Consider the following 21,156-nt stretch of genomic DNA (forward strand, 5'->3'; position numbering starts at 1 on the left):
ATGCCGAAAAGTCAATGTTACATATATAGTAAACCATGGAAACCATAGTTTTCCTACAAGTATGGTAAATGGTTTTAAAAAAAAATAATTGAGTATATAATAGAGAAGTATTTTCTATTCATGCAATAGCAAATAATTGAGTATATTAAAAACCTGTAAACCAGTTTGGTAGCATCATGGAATTCTCTAACCAATTCAAAGAATCATTTAAGCATGGTCTTATTGCTGGGTATTGTTTTACTGCAACTTTTGTCATAGTTTTTTATATGTTCTATTGCCTACCCGCACAAGTTATCAAGAATAGAAAAAATAAGAAAGTTGGACATATGAAAACAGAAGAGAAGCACAAATTGCCTTGCCAGAAATTTAAACAGCAAAAGATCAACAAGGTACTCTCTATATTCCTTTTGCATATTCCTTTTATAACTAAATATGTTTTTATTGTTTTTTTAGTTCATACAAGTTTTACAGCACGCAATTTTGGTTTCAGTTAAATCAGTTTTGATCTTGAGTATATCGTAAGAAATGTAGGCAATATTCTTAGATTTCCAATGCATTAAAAAACACCTCAATCGGACATCCATAACTCTAGATATGACAAAAACAAGACAGTCATATAATCACCTACGAAAATAATACTTGAAACCAAAATTAATTTGGTTCATTTTATTCCATTATTAAATTAGCTCTTGTATAAGATGATAATAGTAGGTTCTCATCACCTTGTCACGTAATTGTGGGAACTTCTAGTATTTATGCCTAGACTAGACAAAGGCTATACTTTTGACTTTTCCTAAAGATGAATCATAAGTATCTTAACAATCATACTCACATTCAAGGAGGAGTGAACCCAGACTTGAAGCTCCGGATATTTGATCCTTGTCTTGTATCGTCAACTTTATGATAAACATAAGTGCGTTCAAGGGTCACTATTTATAGGCATAATTACTAGGGGGTTAAGAGATGACAACTTGGTTTTTTCTTGCAATCTAGTTTGGAAAAAAAGCTTGAAAGTGCATTTTTACTCCATGGAAGCGCATAACGCTTGGCATGGGGTGCATGAGACAGCCCGCAGGGATGTCCAAAGTGCACTGGCACATGGCTCCATGCGCATGACGCATGAGACAGGAGCCAGGATACGAATTTTCCATGTTGTGATATTTGCAACTTTAGCCACAACGTAACTTTGTTCTGATTCACTATTTTCTAGCACATCATTTTCCTTCTAGAGAGAGTCTTTGATGCATTGTTGAAGGAACAGCTCCAACCCCATGTTATCCATTCTCTGCCAATTAGTAGATTGTAGTTAGCCTTTGACTCAACTACCAAGAACCAAGTTGCCCTTTTCACGGTTCCTACCACCAGGTCAACTTCAATAGCACCAAAGGAACTTCCAGATTTCCTTCATAGTTACAAAGAACAACATTATGTGGCTTAAAATCAGTTTCTGGTAAGCCAATCTTTTTCAAGAGAAAGTGTGGCAATAGGTTTACTGTTGCAACATCTCCAATTGTTTATTCCAACATCATCAATTTTAGCTTGGATGAACAAAGGCTTGAGGTGATGTTGCATGTGATAATCAGGTCTTTCGAACATAGCCTGCTGGCCTTCAACACAACCATTATCCATCACATAATAACACTTTGGCTGCTGAGCAGTCATTTTCTCAGTGAAGTCTTCCTCATCTTTTGTAATCTCTGATATAACATCATATTCAATCGGAATCATTGATACGACAAGAATTATATTAAGGCTAGCTTCAGAATTAGTGAAGTTAGAAGTTAATTTTTCATCTTCGACAGAAAAGACCTTTCTTCACAACCGAAAGGGGAGGAAAGATCCTCTTAGTGGAAGGCTTTCTAAACATATCGAAGATAGTTGGTTCTTGGTTATTTCCTTTATCGGCATTCTTGTTAACATTGGTAACATCTTTTAAAGTATCAACCTTTTTTTGACGTTGGAATCTACACCATTGAGTTTTCGTCATGGGATTTTTCCCTTTGTAGTTAACGTTATGGACGAACCTCTTCGAACCATATCTTCTCTTTTCTGATCAAACATCTCATTTCGATTGTCATTTCCAGTAGTTCTCTTTCCACCAGAAAGTACCCACTGCTCAATTGGAGATTTTCTAGTGCCTTTATTAACCCACTTTGCAGGCGGAGACTTGTCCTTAGGCTTTTTACCACTAGAAAATACCCATTGGTTATTTGGGGATTTGGAAGGAGGAGAGAAGGTTTTCATTGGTCCCTTCTTCTGATTTGTAGTTGGGGATGTGTCCTTGAGAGGAATGTTTGCTTTTTCGAAACTAAATTTAGGCCTTTTGTCAGCCCATTTCCTTTCCGCTTCGATTTTGGTCGAAACCCTTTAACATTCTTTGCAGCTTTCTGCTCGAAATCAGCACTACACCTAGGACACAACAGAACTGGGGAACCATCAATCTTACATCAATTAAGAAAATCCATCAGATCTTCTTCAGCTTTTGGAAATACCACCTGTATTTTTTCTTCGTACTGATCTTCAGTAATCACTGAATCAGCACATTTATGGCTTTCAGTGGCCATTTCGACATCAACCTTTGGGTCATCAGTAGCCACTATAGGATCAATCACAGATATTTCCACCATGTTCAAACCTGTTATTTCCAGGTACATGGAATCTACTTCCTTCATAGGATTAGCATCACCTTGCATTGGCTGCTTTGGTTTGTCTCCAAACTCCAGTTTGCCTTCATCTAGTCCATTTCTACACTGAATCCCTGAAAACCACGCAACGAGATGTGTTGTGGCCAAAATTACCATGAAATTTACAATATCCTCTTTTCTACCTTTGTTGAAGAGGAGGTAATTTCAAACCATTATGCACTATCATTTTGCCTTCATTGACCAAAAGATCAAAAATCTTGTCACATTTGGTAACATCAAATGTGTAAGTTTTGGGCACAAATCGATCATTTTTAGGTTCTTCATGATTCTTTCCATTTGAAGGTTTCAACAATTTACATAAGAATAGGGGTCCTGGTTGCAGTTCAGCGATATTAACTTCGCTTTCTTCGACTGGACCCCAATCAATGTCGAAGTCTTGATTGCTATCATTAGTATCGACATAAGAAACCTTCTCTTTTTACCACCATACTTGCTAGCCCTTGCTTTTTCAGCTTTAAGTCTTTCGGCTTGTCGGACTCTATCTGCTAACTGTGCCATATCTCTTAGATACTGCGTATCTAATTTATTTCGAATAGAATAGTTTAAACCGCCAGCAGGCATTTCGACTAATTCATGTTCGGGCACTTGGGTAAAACATCTAGCTTTGAGAAGTCTGAACCTATTCAGATAATCATCAATAGATTTTGTTGTTTTACGTCGAACACTTACCAATTCTTTAAGACTAATCTTAGATTATCCCATGTAGAATTATTCATGGAAAGCCTTTTCTAATTGACTCCAAGTAAAAATAGATCTTTGAGGCAAAGTTGTATACCAGATAAAGGCATTCTTTGTCAACGAACTTGGAAAATACTTCATTCTCAAGTTCTCATTTATCGCTATGTCACCTGCTTCTGTCAATTAACGAGCAATATGTTCGATAGTGGATTCATTATTTTCTCCACCAAATTTGGTGAATTTAGGAATTTTCCATCCCTTGGGTAATTCCTCCATTGCCATATACTCTGATAAAGGTGACACAAAATTAGGTCTATGTAGGCTCAAATTGAAACCATTTTGAGTCAATTTTCGAGCCTCCAAATTAACTTGTTGGGCTTGCCTAACTATTTTATCAGGATCTAGGTTCCTTTGAACCAAGATTGGAACTCTTTCCAACACCCTTCGTACTTGTTGTTCGACCACAGGTTGAGGCACTGGATTGGCATGATTTCCATCGTTAGGCCTATTTATAGGTACTTCAATAGGCCTAGGATTTTGAACTTGAGGTATTTGCACATTTCGCATAGGAGGAGCGCCAATGAAATCAACAATTTGCCCCATTTGATCTGATAGTGCTAAATAACTATTGTGGGTATCCATAATTAAAGGGTTAAAAATTGTTCCAATTTGTTGAGTCAACATATTGACCGTTTCATGGCTACAATCCTCCATTTGCTGTCTCAACACAGCCAAGGAAGCATTGGTCAGTGACTGTTGATGATTTAAACTAGGAACACTTGGCCCAGGATAATAATATTGAGGGTGAACCGTATTCGAATTCTCTGAAACATTAGATGGATTATTATGGAGGCCCATCACAAAGGATGAAGGCATTTCATATGGTTGGTTCCTAAGATTTACTGGATCAAAGGACCATGGACTTAAAACTAACGGATTACCAAAATTTGTGTTAGATTGTGTAACCGCTGCAACCGTCGAAGTTGTAATGGGAACGGTTGATGATATATGAGCAGGAATTGTTGCCCCCACCGTTTCATCAAAGTTTGCGCCATGAGATGGCGTCATTTGTGGACTTCGTTGTGGAATTACATTTAATGATGTATTCTCCATAGATGCCCTTGCTGGGCTTCATGGTGGATCATTAGTGCGAGTAGAACGTACCATTTCTGGAAGTTTCTTTCTGCTCCTCAAGAACATGCACAACAAAAATCACCAATTTGGAAAAAAATGGAACGAATTTTCAAGAAAATTTAAACAAAAGCACAAACTGTCCCACTGGGCGTGCCAATTTGTTTACTCTGGATTTTGGTAAACTACTGAACCGATTTAAAACAAGGGCGAGCGAGATCAACCAACAAGTCTCAAGACCTTTTACGCTTGATTGTTTTTCAGAAAATTGTGACTGTTTTAGCGAACTATGAATATAACCGTCGAAATCCAGACACAGGGTAAGAACTGTCGAGATTATCTTCAAGGGAACAATGCGAAAGCTTAAAAGTAAAGATTTAAAAGGAAAACGAGTCTAAAAAGAGACCTAGAAACAAACTTGAATTGCATTAAAATGAATATAAAGTGGTGTACAGATTCATACATTAGGACTTGTTGCTCGTTTCTCCTTGTGTGGGCGGATTGTTTGAGCGTAAGTTTTCACTATGGTTGAATTGTGACCCATTTTCCACAGAGGAAAATGCTACTTATATTAAGTAACTTCCTACAGACACGTTCGAGACGTAACTGTTAAAAACCACTACAGACCTATTTGAATTTCAAATAATGTCTCTTCGACGAGAAACCACTTTTCAGGTCCTCCTTTCGATGCCAATCTTCCTTTGACATCTTCTGCACTCTATCGAACCATCCTCTGCGATCAACATATCTTCTGGACTTCACTTCGACAGTCGAACTTGAGAATCGAACCTATTTCATTCTCTTTGAATCTTAGGTCAAACTTCATTGACCACATTTATTATAGCCTGTCGAAAATACAGGCTAACATCAGCGTGAGTTTAGTCATGCAGCGTTTAACACCTGTGTGACTTAAGTCACGCGGGGGCATTTTCGAAAGTTCAGTTGAGAGCGAGCAAAACGTGATGGAAGAAGAGCAATTTTCATGTAATGGCTTCGGCTTCGGTTCGCTCCAAGGGCACTTATAACATATTGGGCTTTGGCCCAGTCCAGATACATTGATTGTCTTTGTTAGTCCAACTCTTGAGTTCCTTTTGTTGAGAACCGGTTGTTATTTCAATTTCAAATCTCAAAGTTTCTTTTGTTTGGAAAAAAGAGTGAAAAGCACCACTACTTATACTATAATATATCATGTAGATGCTTGTTTCTATTCCTCACAAGGAAAGATACCAAACACTAATTTTGAAATTGTAGCTATAGGATTTCGTTGAAAAGTTTCTGAAATAATTGAAAGGTTTCTCTATTGTTTTTAATAATTTATCTATCGGGGATCTCCATCCACAGAAACTAAAGAAAGTTAGACAAAAAGACAGAGTGTTTCCTATGGAGTTGATAGAGAAAAGCATACAGGTAACCGTGATCTTTCCTTTAAAAAATTAAATTTTACAAATTTCAGTGCATTGCCCAGGGCACTCGTTAACATTTCCCAAATAATATTTTTGCCTTTATTGTTTTTTGGGATGGATGACTTCACCAGATCAGTAAAGTTGGACGATTGACTTATAGAATGAACTTCACAAAACTTTGTCATGCAACCAAATATTTTAGCTTGGACAATGTCATTGGTGTTGGAGTAATCGGAATAATGTACAAGGCAGCTCTTCCGAACGGTCGTTTCTTGGCGGTTAAGAGACTATATGATTCTCAATCAATTATCAAAAGGTTTGAGTTAGAAATAATGATTTTGGGACAATACAGTCATAGAAACATAGTTTCATTGATTGGTTTTAGCATAGAAGAAGGAAACAATGAAAGAATTTTGGTGTATCAATACATGTCAAATGGAAGGCTATCTGATAAGCTGAAAGAAACTAAAAAATTAGAATGGTCAAAGGTTATTAAAATTGCACTTGGTGTAGCAAGAGGCTTATGTTGCCTCCATCATAGCTTGCATATGCTCCATCTCAATATAAATTCTGACTGTATCTTGTTAGGGAAAAATTTTGAGCCAAAGATATCCAATTTCGGAGGGATCATGTTTATGAATAATGATCTGGAAAAAAACATAGGACTTGAGAAGAAGGATGTTTCTGACTTTGGTTGTTTGCTTTTTGAGCTGATTAATGGGAATAAATTTGGGGAAATACATGAATCTTTTAACAATGTTACAGTTCCTTTTGTGACTTATCCGAATCATGTGAATATGTTGGGAGAAGACCCTTCTGGATTCTGTGATGCAGTGGATGAATATCTAAACAAGATAGAATTTAAAGATGAGGAGGTATCTACTCTTCTTAGAGTTGCACGTGAATGTGTTCATCCTTTGTTTGAACAAAGGCCTACTATGCTTGAGGTGTATAACAAGATATGCAACATAGGGGAAAGAGATAGAATTTGTGAAGATGCTAACCTCTTGTCTATGGATTTTGTTACTCCTATTGAAGTAGACACCAATATGCCTAGCTAATATGAAACAATAAGGAACTTTGTCATTGGCATGTAACTCAGTCGAAGACAGTGGCGGATTTTGAGATATTTTCCTGGAGATGCCAAAAGTTCATGGAATAGTTATTAAGCAGTTTCAAAAAATTGTTAAAATTATTAACTGTTCTAGTGGTTCCAAAAGTTCATGGAATAGATATTAAGCTGTTTCAAAAAATTGTTAAAATTATTAAGTGTTCTGGCGGTTTATTTTGATTGAATGCAGTGTCAGAGGGTGCCCCCCCCCCCCCCCCGCAAAAACAATTTTTTAATAAAATATTAAATGAAAAGGGTTGACAGCTAGAAACTAGTCCAAGGTTTACGCATAATATAGTATATATAGAAAACCAAGGGGGTGTCATGGATCCCGTGGGTCATAGAGAATATCCGTCACCGATCGGAAATCACGTTTTTTATGTGTGCAAAACAAAAGGTGAGTTTAATTGGGTTCAAATGTGAGTAATCTTACAACGCTTACAAATGAACTAAATATTAGATATATGAGAGGTGAGTCATATACTTAATTCCACAAGGTTTTAAGAGGATATATGTTATCTCCTCTCTTGTGATTTTGGGTCGGTTACTCGTCGTTGCACCTGGCTCTCCAAATGTCTTGCCAACAAGTTTAAACCAAGACATATACACCTTACATGGTGTATTGTGTAGTAGAAGGAAAAAAAAATCTTCCCTTTGTCATGCAGAAATGTAGAATAGATTGTTACTTAATTGTTATCTTGAATCTTCACGAGCATTTGTCAGATTTGATAACAATATAGCAATAGCCTCAAAATATTTTACACACTTTCAATATAAAGTTTAACTGAAACCTGTTACATATATCCCCTTCACCTAAACTTCGATATTAATGGAATAACTTGCTTTTGAGTAGTAAAATCCACCAGAACATTATAAACACTAGTTAACTAAGCAAAAACAAAGTGAAAACCACTGTTTTACCAAGTAGTAAAAATTACGGAGACATTCATTGAGCCGAAGACTCAAAATTTGTTACCCTTTCATATTCATCTAAGGTTCATCATGCATATCCAGTCATGCCGACAGTGGAACTAACCCGATTGGTCTTCTGAGAAAGTGGAGTAGTGGTTGCCTTTGTGAAGTACATGTAGTAGTATACGTTAAGAACCATGGTTACAACGATGAAAATTGCTCCGGTAATGAAGATGCCTTTCCTCAAACTTTCACAGGAGAAGTTCTGAGCATAAATAATTCCCCGGTATTTGGTGTGATAGGCATTCTTTTTTGCACCAGCTATTAAGCATGATTCTGCAACCAGAAAAGTGGCCCTGGAAAACACGAAGAAAAAATAACAATTGAAACCAAAATGATTCACCAGTGAAGAGAATGAATGACCTCATAGATCACAATAAATTTGATGTTACCTGCGCAGCATTTTTGTAAAAACAAGAAGCTTCTCGTGAATAAAAACAAAAAATAGATAGTGGAATGAAACAATGATTCCTAATGAGTGAGGGGTTGTGTTGCGTATAAATAAAAACATAAAAACTCGTTTTGTCCGTTAATTGTGTGAGGCATTGTCACTGAATATATTAAAACTACAAAAACATCCATAAATATGTTCTTTGTTAGTCAACTTGATCCTCTAATGTGTCTTTTATTCGTTTGTTTGGCTCTCGAATGTGTCTCTATTAGTCAGTTTGATCGCTGAAATTAGTAAGACACACTTGGGGATATTTTTATTATTTTTCTACATTGAAGGACTATATTGAAAGCACCACATACTTAAACCAATCAACCAAACAAATCAAGACACGGTGATGCAGAAAATGAAATTTCCAATAATTTTTTTCACTGGACATTATAAGAACATGTCACTTTTAACACAATAGTTTTAACAAGTTTGATACTACTGTATCAGCATGCTCAGATGAAATAGAATTAGTCAATAATGAACTCAGAATTCTTACCAAGAAGAAAGAAAATATATAATGGACCAAGCTCGATTTCCCCCAGGGGTTAAAGGCCTCCCAAAGCACATGCACTTTGTCACACCCATAAGCAGTGATTCACCTGAAAGAAGAAATAGGAAAGCACCCACTCCATAACCAGTTGCGACATCTGAACTGTAAACGCAATATGTTTCATTTGTTCCTGGAGTTTTGTGAATGGTTCCCTGTGAAGCAAGAGCAAAGAGAGGAGACCAAGTTAATGTAAATTAAGAAGGAACATTAGTACTTCAAAGCTTCTGAAATATTAAAGCATAGACATATCCGACAAAATCCATGCCTAATTCTAATTTTACTCCATGCCCTCATAAAATACCTGCGTTCTCATCTAGGGGTTATCAATTTCTGTTATTTTTTCATTTCTATTATCGTTCTATAAGGAGCATGAATAATCTATTCCATTTTTGTTTCTTGGTCGCTTACAAATTCTTCTTCCAGTATCAAAGGGAATTGAGAGTTTATTCTCTGTTGAGAGAATTTATAGTTCAATATCAAATATATTTTCTGGTCGTATCACATATATGAATGGAACCACCAGAAAATATGAAATATTCCTTACTGAATGCAAATGTGAATACTTCATTGAGTTCATAATTTAACACAAAACTTTGAACACACTATAGTAATCACCCCATTCACTGAGTTACTTTCATGAAAAGAAAAGTATTACATGAGTAACAATCATACAAAAGCGGAGCTTTGACACACAATTAGAATTCATGTCATGTGACCAAGAGGTCATAGGTTAGGACCAAATGTCTAGAACTCTCCTAGTGGGTTGACCTAAGGCTGTTCTTCTCTCTACCTCTAACTATTGAGCTATCCTCCATCTACTCAACTCTCTAGTGCTTAAATAGGTCCTCTTTACACAGTAGAAGGTAAAGAGTACCCAAAAAAATATAAATGAAGGTTATTTCAAAGAAAAAAGGTATAAGTGTCACAAGAATGATAGGCTACTGTGCCGGACAAATGACAAGCAGTCCAATGCTGAATGTATTCTAGCACCAAGCCCGGTATGTTGTACCATTGCTTGAAGGTATTCTTTCAATACCATGTAACACCAAAAGAAAACAAGAGACTTCAACAATCACATTTTTGCCTTCACTTGCGCATGCAAAGGGGAAATGGCAACACAGGGCTTACAAAGCAGAGTGACAAGCATCACTGTATCAGAACTCTAGCAACACCATTTCAAGGACATGGTAATCACTTCCACTTAGCGCACATAGTGATTCTGGCATGAGTCGAAAAGTAGAAAAGACAGTACAATAGGCTCAACCTATTTCACTACAGAACTTGTGAAAATCTAATGCATATAACACTAATTTCTAAGCCATCGGAAAAAAACTGCCCTTCATATTGTATTTTCAGTTAACCCCCCATCTCAACTCACATTCCACCACCAAAAACTTCCCTATTCCAGAGACCTCCTTTTTCCAATGAACAAGAAATTCTCAGTTTTCTGTTCTTTTATTTTACTTTTATTGCTAATTTCTCTCTCTTATTATATTCTGCCCTTTATTCTGAATCTATTTTCTGCCCTCTCATATTTGTTATTTGGTTCACTACACGCAAATTTCCTCTACTATGGGTTCCTCAATAATATATTGAGCAAATTTAATCCCTCATTTTTTTTTATTTCTATTTTTAACCATTAAGTCTATCTATTGCATTCTTGCTACTTCAAACACTCAAATCGTCATTTTCTTCTAAAAATGTTCACAAATCGAACTGAAAAAATTGTTCCAAACCTTCTTCCACACAAATTTAAGCAACCAAAGCATCATATTCCATTTAAAAGTCAAATCCACAATCCTACAAATTTCTCAAATATTTTATATTAGTACTTTTAAACTTTCGACTTTTACTTCATATTCTACTAGATATTTCGATAAAAATGAGATATCAAGGGTTCTAGGAAGAAGGAAATTGATAACATGGTTAAGTTAGCTTCAATTAAAAATAGGAACTCAATTGGCTAAAAGAAAACTCAAGGGTCAAATGGAGCAACTAGCCAGCATTATATCTCCGTCACAAATATTCTACCCACTTCTAAAGAACCTTTTTTCTTTTAGTTTGTTTTTGTTTGAACTTGATTGTATTTTACTTTAAATGAATTTATATATAATATGAGACATATGACATTGTGTTTTCAGTTTTAGAATTAATGCTGATTTCCCCCAGTCGGAGTTTTAAGTTTAAGTCAGAGTTTAGGAAATTCGCCCCCAGTCTAATGTGATTTCCCGAACAAGTTAACAAAACTCCGACTTGTAAATTGTAATTCTAATTCCTCCAAAAATAGTCCCCATCACCTACGTTCCTTCCAAACAAGTAGCAAAAGTTTCCACGACAGACACACTCTGTTTCATTATAACTGTCACGTTTGAAAGAAAAATAAGTTCCCCCCAACTGACATAAGTGTCATTTGTAGTTTTATTTTTATTTTTTTCAATTATGAACTTTAATTAATACTAATACCATCATCTGAAGTAATTTACCTTCAACTTCAATTTTTTTTTTTAAGAAGCTAAATTGGCACTGGGGAGAGTTGAACCACCTCGAGTAGGAGCACACTCCGAGGTCCCAAGCCAATACCAACTTCATTTATTTATAATAATAGTGAACACATCAATGGATGATAAGGTTATTAAATTGGTAAAATTGTTGTTAGATTTCTTTCAATTTTTATAAAATAACTAAATATGACACTCATATCATAATGAACAAATTCAATTAACAAAAAACCAAAGTAACTTCCTAGTATCATTTCAAAAACAAGGTTCACAAAACCTAATAAACCATCCTATGCAATTTTTCCCAAATCCAAACTTAAACAGACACAATAACTAACATAGATCTCTTTAAAATGAACAATGGAGAGAGAGAGAGAGAGAGAATAGTAACTTACAACACTTCTTCTTCTCTCAGCAGCAACGGCAAAACCAAAAGCAACTAAGCAAAAAACAATGACTAAAAGATGCACAAGAGTAGAACCTCTTCCCTCTGCCATTTTTACCACTTTGTGAAATGGGTTTGTGAAGCTACTACTAGAGAGAGTAGAGTGAGAAGCTGAAACAGAAAAGAAAACGAAAAAGAAAGAGTGAACACAAACAAAAGTCACTACTTTTTATTTATTTATTTATTTTTAGTGTGAAAAAGTAACATGAGAAGGAGGAAAGAAAGTAACATCCTTTGATTCAAATAAAGTTGTTTGTGATAAAGAGGGGAATCTTGGAACCATGCGAGAAGTTGGAGCGTGGAGATACGCGCGGTTAAGAAGTTCAAGAGCTTTTGTGATTTCGAATGTTCGTGTATGTCACGCTCCTTGTTGGGTTTATCGTTTTGTAGTTACTCCTTAGACCATTTACGATGGTTGAAAAGTTTCAACAACCCTCAACTCTCACTTTTTCAATTCCCAACACTCCATATCATTTTCTCTTTCTTAATTCAACATTTATTTAATTTTTACCTCTTCAATGGTTTTTTCATTCAACACCCTACCCCACCACCTTTGATTTCTTATTCTTATTTAATTTTATATTTTTGTTTTTATAATTACATAAAATTACAATTATAACTAAAATGAAGAAACTTAACAATTTTATTTTTTTTTTAAAATAAAATTTATTTAAATAATTTATTTTTATTTTCTTAACATAAATAAAATGCAATACAACAAACTAAGTAAGGGTCACACAAATAGCTTAAAATGCAAGACAACAAACAAGCACACAACACACAAGTAATTTACTTAGTACGATACAAATCATCTTCAATCGTGAAACATTCCAAATCATCTTCACTAAATAAACACTAAAACTTCAAAAGAAAGGCTAATACAAAGCTAATAATAAGATTAAGAGGGTAAAAAACTTGATTTTTTTTCTGTGTCCAAATCAAATGATCTAAGTCTCTATTTATAGAGAAAAAAAATTACGAATTTTGGTAAAAAAAATAAAATAAAATTATTTACAATGAAATAATTAGATCCAAATTATTAAGAAGATAAAAATACGAGCAGCCAATCAAAACATGCCAAGTGTCTCCGTGGGCCAGACATTCAACATGTTGAATTGTTTCAACACTTCCCTCCTCCAACTCACTTTTTTCCCATTTCAACACCCCCCCTACAATGGTTCAACAAGGGTTCAACATGTTGAATGGCAAATTCAACATGCCATTGCACTTGGTCTTATATACTTTACTTGGTTAAAATTCACCTTGTAAGGTAAATAAGTGTATGATCGGAGTTCGAACCTCAATTTCTGCATATAATAATGCATTGTCCTACCAACTGCCTATGCTCACGGAACATTTTTTTTTACTTGCTCTTTTTAAGCATCCTTTACATTTTTCACAATTAATGTTTATATTTTTTGTGTTAATATTACCAAATTATCTCTCGTTTATATATATATATATATTAAATTTGATTTTTTATGTCTTCAGCTCAGTTGATAAGGATAATATATAATATATGCAAGGTTAGGGGTTCGGAATCCGACCACCATAAAAAAAAAATTTAACTTTTTATATTTTAAGATAAGTTAGTAGTATTAGTTAGATGTATATTTAGGAAAAAATAATAAATGTATCTAATAATTTGAAAAAGAGTTCATATTTCAAGACAATTTTTTAGTCAAAATGGTACTTATATATAAGTACCTATATATAAGTACCAAAGGTGTATTTTTTATTGAAAGAAACTATTATTTCAAAGAATTTATTAGGCTTACCAAATTTATTATTATCAAGTTTTTGAGCCATCGTCCGAGGATTCATAGTTTTTTTGGACAAAACTATTGGTTTTACTTATTGTATGTTTGGTTCAGCTTTTACGATAATTGATTTTGTGTGAATTGATTCAGTAAAATTAATTTTGGATGAAAGTGGATTAAATGTAAAATGATTTATGTTTGGATGTATTTACGTAAAAGTGGATTTAGCCATAAATTTAAGGTTATAATCAATTGTAGAAGTCAAAAGTAACAAATTGTAGCTTCAAGTAGAATCAATTTTACTTTACATCATCCAAACATTATAAAATCAATTCTACGACCTCTACAATCAATTTTTAGTTTTTGACCCTCTAAAATTGAAACCAAACACATACCTAACTTGTCTTTTATTAACATTTTTGTTGCATAACGTCTCTTGGCGTGGGAGGAGGAGACAGTGTCGAAGTGTGCATCTATGTTGCATAATGTTGTTTTGCAGGATCATATTCTTGACAGGTGGCAGTGGATTCTTGACCCCATTAATGGTTATACTGATAAGGGGACATATATTTATCTCACGACGTCCAGTATTCCTTTCGCGAGTGGTATGTTTGACGATTTGTAGAATAAGCAAGTTCCGCTTAAGGTCTCTGTATTTGTTTGGCGACTTCCTCGCAATCGACTCCCAACTAAGGGCAACCTTATTCGTAGGCGTATAATTCCCATCGACAACACTTCATGTATAGGAGGGTGCGGTTCTTCCGAGACTACTGATCATCTCCTCTTTCGTTGTGATCACTTCGGTATGGTGTGGCATCGTATTTATCAGTGGCTAGGCATTTCATTTATTGTCCCAGCATCCGTTCGCGATCAACTTCATCAGTTTGGTCATTTGGCAGGGCTACCGCGATCTACACACTCTCTTCTGACGGTAATCTGGATGAGTATTGTCTTGGTTATTTGGAAGGAAAAAAACAACAGGAATTTTAATCTGAAGATTGACACTTTGGATCATTTAGTAGACAACATAAAATTTGTCTTATTCTTGGCTAAAGGCAAATATGTCTACTTTCGCCTTCAGTTACAATGACTGGTGGCGACACCCTTTACCTTGCATGGGTGTTTTGGTATAGTTCTATTTGTTGTCTTTCTTTAGGTGTGCTATTATATGGCATCAGAATTCTAAGTGTATTTTTTGGCGGTGATTCTCTTTTGAACACCTTATACGAGATGAAACACTCTTTATGTTATATTATATTTTATTTTGGCTTGTTAAAAAAAAAAAAAATTTTTGTTTCAAACATTCTAAAAACTCTTAAGAGATATCTTGGTTATTTTGTTTGATTTTATTTCTAAGTCATATATCTGTTTGTGAATTGTTTTATATTCTGAAAAGTTATAAAAAGTTTTGTTTTTGTTTTATTTTTTCTCAGGTATTTTTAAGTCAAATATTACCAAAACACTATAACGATTTTTTATTTTTATTTTATGATGTTCTCTTTTAGAATAATGCTTATTAATACAAAAAACTAATTAACAAAAATAAAGAATAACACACCAACGTGAAAATTAACTATCATCCTGATTTTGGAACATGAACAGTAACGTCATAATTACATATGGAAAAGTAGATTTCAGAAATTTAAAATGGTGCTCTTTGCAAGTTCTCTAACAATAATATTTACATCAACACTTAACCAGATAGTAACTCTTCTAATAGAGTATTTTTTTCTTCTTTCAGCAGCCTATCTAGGGAAAATCCTAAAAATAATTGAAGTGAATGCAAACAACTCATTCTCGAGTTCGACTATTCATTAATAGCAGTTAGTTCAAATTCTTCTACGTTGAGTTGTTCAAATTTTGCTACTCTACAATGTTACAACACCAATAGAGCCACTGCTACAATTGTTTTTACTAAATAAGGTATCGCAGAACAATAGTGACTTGTTCAAATTCTGTTATGCTATAGCGACGAATTCATAACGCTGAATAAAATTATGATATGGAAAGGAATACAAACTACGTCCAACAAAACCAGGTGCTTGCATAACTTATTATCATCAAGAGAGATTTCTGAGGTTCATATTCCATCTTATTTTTCAAGCACCCGTTCCATCAAAACTAGTCGCGTTTTCCATGTGTCATAACCTCGATGAAAAGACAGCATAACAAAGAAGAAGGAAAATAATACTCAGCAATTAAAAGAAACAGGACATGCATCTTATATTTCAAGCACCATACCATCACCATGGAAGGCACTATTCGACATATTCGACATATGCATTCACGTAATAAACTATATTTCTAAGTTCTAACAAGCTGAAATACCACAACGTATTCTTAGTTACTCCTAATTTTTCTAATTTCTTCAAAACTAAAAGCCACTCTTCTTGCAAGAAATTTAACAAACACATCACATCCATCTTATTAACTGGCACAAATGAAACCAAAAAACAGCCAGCAAAAATACACAATGCAAAAAAGCTGCGCAAAACATATTTCGCAAAAATAGAAAAAATGCACAGAAAACCAGAAGAATGCAGCAGATCAAAATCACATAAAACATAATGCACGCTGCAGCGGAACTGCTTTTATGCAGAAACGGAAAAAACCAGAAACAGAACGATGACGAAAATATTGCAGAAATGCAGAATAACGGAATCAGAAATGAACACATTAAAACAAAGCACTGCAGAATTGTGCAAACAAAACAGAACGCTAAAAATTGCAGCAAACTAAAATGATTATTATGCAGAAATTTAAACCAAGAACACAACAGTGAAAATATCGAAGAAATTAAAACTAAGATTACGAGAGGAAATGTACACGCTAATAGAATAAATAAGATATCATTGTTCACTACCAAAATAATTCCCTTCAAAGGATTAATCCCAAGTATTTTGGACAGCGTGTGAAAGATTTAAGACATTACGAAATTTGTACAGCTCATAGCAGGCATTTAACCAAACAAACTAATGACTGGGAATTATATAAACTGAAATGCAATAATGCATGAGGAGATAATAAAAACCTTTAACAAACAAATAAATGAAAATAACTACAATTTCTCTATCAAGCTACAGATTAAGATGACCATTAATTAGTAATGACACATGAAGTAGCTGATAATAAGAACAAGTACAAAATAAATATCATAAACATAAATTAAAATATAGTTCTTAGTTGAATCTCATGTTCAAGCGATATAGCATCACTACTACATTCTAACATTAAGAACAAGGTGATATCAAACTTTCGACGCAGACTTCTAGGATGAATTCAAACTGAAAATAAGAAAACTTTACAGAGCCATTTATAGAATTGTAAAAAACCAAGTTTTGGATCGAATCCTGCGTAGACTTCCACGTCACTAGGCCATCCTCAAAAATATGCATTACATTGGCAAAGAAATAATAAGATGGCATGAAAGGAATAGTGAACAATTTAGTCCAAGACGCTGTCATCCCATATTCCTTCATTATCCAAACATCATTACTAGAAATCCAGCACAAACAATTCCCGAAAACACTCAAGTGCAAAGTAAGTGAATCTATTGCTCTATAATCACAATCAGGTAGCAAAACTTTTTTATAAGACTCGTTTCCCAAATCAAAAGAAGCAATAAAACGTTGACCTTTACTATAATCTTTAGAAGCCAACCAATTAATCGTGCCATTCACATATTTTCCTGATTTCTGCTCCACAATGAACCGATCATATTGGAATGTCTCTTTAATGTCTTTCCAGATATTGGTACCCACATTATGAACCACCTTTACATCAGTTTTGTTATTATCAGTGCTATCATAATCCAGAAAAACAACCACCACCTTGTAATTATCAGAAATAGGATCATGGCCGAAGCCATGCATCTGAAGAATATAACCATTAAGTTGCAATTCAAGTGGGGGCAATTGAATGAATTTTCTAATGGAAGGGTTCTACAATCGAAAGATAGCAAAGCCTTCATACATATGATATTCGGCAACACAGATGATGCCATTGCATGAGCCAACAATGTAAACAGCATGGTTGGAAGGAATCTCGTGCTGCGCGATTTTCTTGCAGGCTACGTCTTTGGTGAAAAGAGAGTCGAGAGGGTAAGACTTGATAGTGTACTTTTGTGAGAGTGAGGAGTAGGTTAAGATGTGGATGAGGCATGTGGTTGAGAAGCGAAAGTGCTTCTTGGCGAATTTGGGATCAGAAATTAGAGAATTCCACCACTTGCACACACATCGAAATTGCATGAGGGGTTTCACAGGGAGCCTATAGAGAATTTCTGGAATGAGATCGAAAGGAATAGTGGGAAGTGGCGATGAGTGAAGTGACGATGAAATTAGGGTTCCTATCAACTGCTGCGGCTTGGTGGTGATTGTTTTCTCAGTCAGTATTGGAGAAGAAACGGTATCGTTTCTTTTGACTGCCTTTCTAGCCATGTTATCGTATAGGGAACTAAGAGGCCGATGTATCCAGATCTGTCATCTATATAGACCCCGTTAGGATAAACAACTTATATAGATGTTTATAGCATTAGGACTTATAACATTAGAACTTACATCATAAGCTCTTATATTTGATAAGCTATTAATGTTTGGATATGTACACTAAAAAGTAGGCTAAACTGCACTTTTCGCCCCCTATGTTTCAAAATGTTGCAATTTTGGCCCCTTTAAATCCAAAAATTTCTGAGAAGACGCCACGTGTCCAAAAAAAGACCATAATCGCAACTTTTTGTAAAGATAAATGATCAAAAAGCATATTTCCCTTATGTTAGGAGGTCAAAAGAGCATATTTCCCTAAACATAGGGGTCACTTTTATCATTTTTTTTAATAGGGGGCCAAAATTGCAACATTTTAAAACTTAGAGGGCGAAAAGTGAAGTTTAGCCTAAAAAGTACTAACATAAATTGAAGTGTTTGGATGTGACATTTTTTTTTTTGAACAAGTTTGGATGTGACATTACATAAGCTATTATCGAAATTTTAAATATTTTTAATTTAACAAGAGTCGAACCACAATTATCAAGATTTTTTTTTTGATAACATTAATCAAGATGTAAAAAAATATTATTATATATTAATTATAATTATATAGATATATATAGTATAATCAATATTCGTCCTTAAAAAAAATATCAAAGTTTAATTTTATTTTTTATTTTTAGTTAAAATTTCCATCTTTTATTCTTTTTTTAAATCATTTAATTTTAATTTTATTATGTTAAGTCTTTATCTATTTATTTAATTATTTCATTTTTTTTAGATAAGTCCAAAAGGTCAAGTCTTTATAATCTTTTCTTTTATTAATGTAAATATAGGATTAATGTAAATCATGCATATTTATTTTTCTTTGTCATTAATTTTCCGCAAACTTAGAATGTATGATAGGTTTAATGTAATAGCAAGCAAGTTTGTAGCATGATAAATAAATAAAGACCTAGAGGTTTCCGTAGAGTACTACGGACATAAAGGGTGTTAACACCTTCCCTTTATGTAACTAACCTCCGAACCCTAAATCTTTTCAATATGGGGTGATTTGAACTTTTTTCCCTTTTTCTTAAAAAATTTAAATGTTCAGTCGTGAAATATTAGTGAGTCAAATGCTAATCGAATAGTCTTCATCTCCAAAAAATAACGCGACAATCAGATAACATAAACCTTTTTCAAACAAATAGGTGAAAATAACAACAATTTCTTTATCAAACTGTAGATTAAGATGACCTTTAATTAATAATCAATACAAGTAACTAATAATGAAAAAACAAGTACAAGATACACCATTGACACAAATTTTAAGATATAGTTTCTATGTTGAATCTCATGTTCAAATGGCATATCATCACATTACATTTTAACATTAAGAACAAGGTGATATCAAGCTCTCAACGCAGACCTCTGAGGTGCTTTCAAACTGAAACCGAGGGAACTTTAAAGAACCATCTATAGAATTGTAAAAAAACATCTGGCTGGTTGAATTATGAATAGACTTCAACACTTGGCCATCCTCAAAAATATGTATTACCATGATAAATGAATACGATATCATATAAATAGTGAACAATTTAGTCCAAGACTCTTTATTTCCATATTCTTTCATAATCCAAACATCATTACCAGAAACGAGGCACAAACAATTCCTGCAAAAACTCAAGTGCAAAGTATGCGAATCTACTGCATCATATTCAGGCAACAAAACTTCTTTAATCTTTTATCTTAGATTCAGTTGTTCTTAAATATTATTCTTGTAGCTACAATCGTGGAAGTTCCTAGTATAATATCTAGAAAGGGTACAACAAAATAGGGCTGCATACATTTGCAAATAAATCCCACTGTCCTATAAGTATTACAACTTATTGAGATATAAATCCATTTATGCTTACCGAATTCTTTCAACCATTTTAACATGAAACTATTCCCATCAAGGACAGAATCCTCAAAAGAAAACCTATCATTAAACAACGCAGCAGAAATAAAAGCAGGGAAGGGAACCTGATTGTAATAACTAGAATACATCCACCAGTGTTGTCAAATATAGGACTTGGCGCCATCATGGCTTGTGGTGACGGATATTTTTACAACAAAGATGGCCAATATATGAAGGATGATGGTACCATGGCGGATTTTTGGATTTCCTACGAGGTCCTACATCGGTAACACTGACTGAGAAACAAATAGATGAAATATAACTGCCCTGAACAAATTATCAACTCCCATGTTGATGAAAAATGGGGAGCCAACAAACATTCAATTCAATATCATCTTGATCAATTTAGTAATCTCAAAATAACTATTGGTTCCTAAAATGAGTGCGATACAAGTGTTTATTCATTTGATGTTTTTCAATTTTTTAAAACACGAGCATTTGCACCCTTACTTGGTGGGTGTTAGTCAATGCACTATAAGTCCTTATTTTGTAGCACAGCATTAGCTAGTAACTACTACGGTTGATATTGCAACCACTGCAGGAATTTGTTCAAGAGCATTCAAGGCGGTAACCACAACCATTTAGCTAATACCGGTCATTGATTGAGATCGAATGATTCAAATTTAAAATTTGATTTTAAACAGTAAAAAGGATCTCATCCGCCGATTGAAGATCGGACAGTCTAGATCTGTTAGAATGTCCTGCTGTGACTGCACCAGATCTAGTTCGCATATATAACCTCTTAGTCACATAACCGCAACATCAACACTTAATTAACCAGATAGTAATTCTTCTAATAGTTTTCTTCTTCTTCTTTCGGAAGCCTATCTAGGAAAGATCCTAAAATTGAACAGAATTCTAACAGCTCGTTCTCGACTATTCATTCTTATCAAATGAAATCAGTTTTGTTGATAACAGATAGGGGGAAATAGCAGTTAGTTCAAATTCTTCTACACTGAGTTGTTCAAATTCTCAACCATTTCATCACCACGGAAGGCACCATTTCATCACGTAATAAATCATATTTCTAAGTTCTAA

The 21,156-nt window shown here is 34.2% G+C and overlaps 3 protein-coding genes across 3 annotated transcripts; 1 reads left to right on the forward strand and 2 right to left on the reverse strand.

Moving 5' to 3' along the window:
• The first annotated feature begins 3 nt into the window (after positions 1-3).
• On the forward strand, positions 4-7,207 carry LOC11409676 (probably inactive leucine-rich repeat receptor-like protein kinase At5g48380). The gene is made up of 3 exons (XM_024783675.2): positions 4-389; positions 5,856-5,921; positions 6,049-7,207. Exons 1-3 carry the CDS (start codon positions 177-179, stop codon positions 6,976-6,978), a joined length of 1,209 nt encoding a protein of 402 aa, XP_024639443.1. The 5' UTR covers positions 4-176; the 3' UTR covers positions 6,979-7,207.
• Positions 7,208-7,737: 530 nt separating this feature from the next.
• On the reverse strand, positions 7,738-12,079 carry LOC25494763 (uncharacterized). The gene is made up of 3 exons (NM_001401706.1): positions 11,886-12,079; positions 8,939-9,144; positions 7,738-8,296 (listed from the first exon to the last, which is right to left on the reverse strand). The coding sequence occupies exons 1-3, from the start codon at positions 11,985-11,987 to the stop codon at positions 8,029-8,031; spliced, it is 576 nt and encodes a 191-aa protein (NP_001388635.1). The 5' UTR covers positions 11,988-12,079; the 3' UTR covers positions 7,738-8,028.
• A 4,846-nt stretch (positions 12,080-16,925) lies between these two features.
• On the reverse strand, positions 16,926-18,131 carry LOC11406078 (F-box/kelch-repeat protein At3g23880). The gene is made up of 3 exons (XM_024784865.1): positions 17,721-18,131; positions 17,094-17,636; positions 16,926-16,979 (listed from the first exon to the last, which is right to left on the reverse strand). Exons 1-3 carry the CDS (start codon positions 18,129-18,131, stop codon positions 16,926-16,928), a joined length of 1,008 nt encoding a protein of 335 aa, XP_024640633.1.
• Positions 18,132-21,156: the final 3,025 nt, after the last annotated feature.

This window comes from Medicago truncatula, chromosome 5, assembly GCF_003473485.1.
Source record: "Medicago truncatula cultivar Jemalong A17 chromosome 5, MtrunA17r5.0-ANR, whole genome shotgun sequence".
NCBI classification, from domain to species: Eukaryota; Viridiplantae; Streptophyta; class Magnoliopsida; order Fabales; family Fabaceae; genus Medicago; species Medicago truncatula.

Excerpts from the sequence above, each read along its gene's own strand:
- LOC25494763 (NM_001401706.1), bottom strand. The coding sequence starts at position 11,987 with ATGGCAGAGGGAAGAGGTTCTACTCTTGTGCATCTTTTAGTCATTGTT. Across the intron at positions 9,145-11,885 it reads CTGAGAGAAGAAGAAGTGTT|GGAACCATTCACAAAACTCC; the intron begins GTAAGTTACTAT and ends CTTGCTTCACAG. Across the intron at positions 8,297-8,938 it reads ATATATTTTCTTTCTTCTTG|GGCCACTTTTCTGGTTGCAG; the intron begins GTAAGAATTCTG and ends CGTGTTTTCCAG.
- LOC11406078 (XM_024784865.1), bottom strand. The coding sequence starts at position 18,131 with ATGGCTAGAAAGGCAGTCAAAAGAAACGATACCGTTTCTTCTCCAATA. Across the intron at positions 17,637-17,720 it reads AGATTCCTTCCAACCATGCT|AACCCTTCCATTAGAAAATT; the intron begins GTTTACATTGTT and ends TTTCGATTGTAG. Across the intron at positions 16,980-17,093 it reads CTTATTATTTCTTTGCCAAT|TTTGAATTCATCCTAGAAGT; the intron begins GTAATGCATATT and ends TCTTATTTTCAG.
- LOC11409676 (XM_024783675.2), top strand. The coding sequence starts at position 177 with ATGGAATTCTCTAACCAATTCAAAGAATCATTTAAGCATGGTCTTATT. Across the intron at positions 390-5,855 it reads AACAGCAAAAGATCAACAAG|AAACTAAAGAAAGTTAGACA; the intron begins GTACTCTCTATA and ends CTCCATCCACAG. Across the intron at positions 5,922-6,048 it reads TGATAGAGAAAAGCATACAG|ATCAGTAAAGTTGGACGATT; the intron begins GTAACCGTGATC and ends TGACTTCACCAG.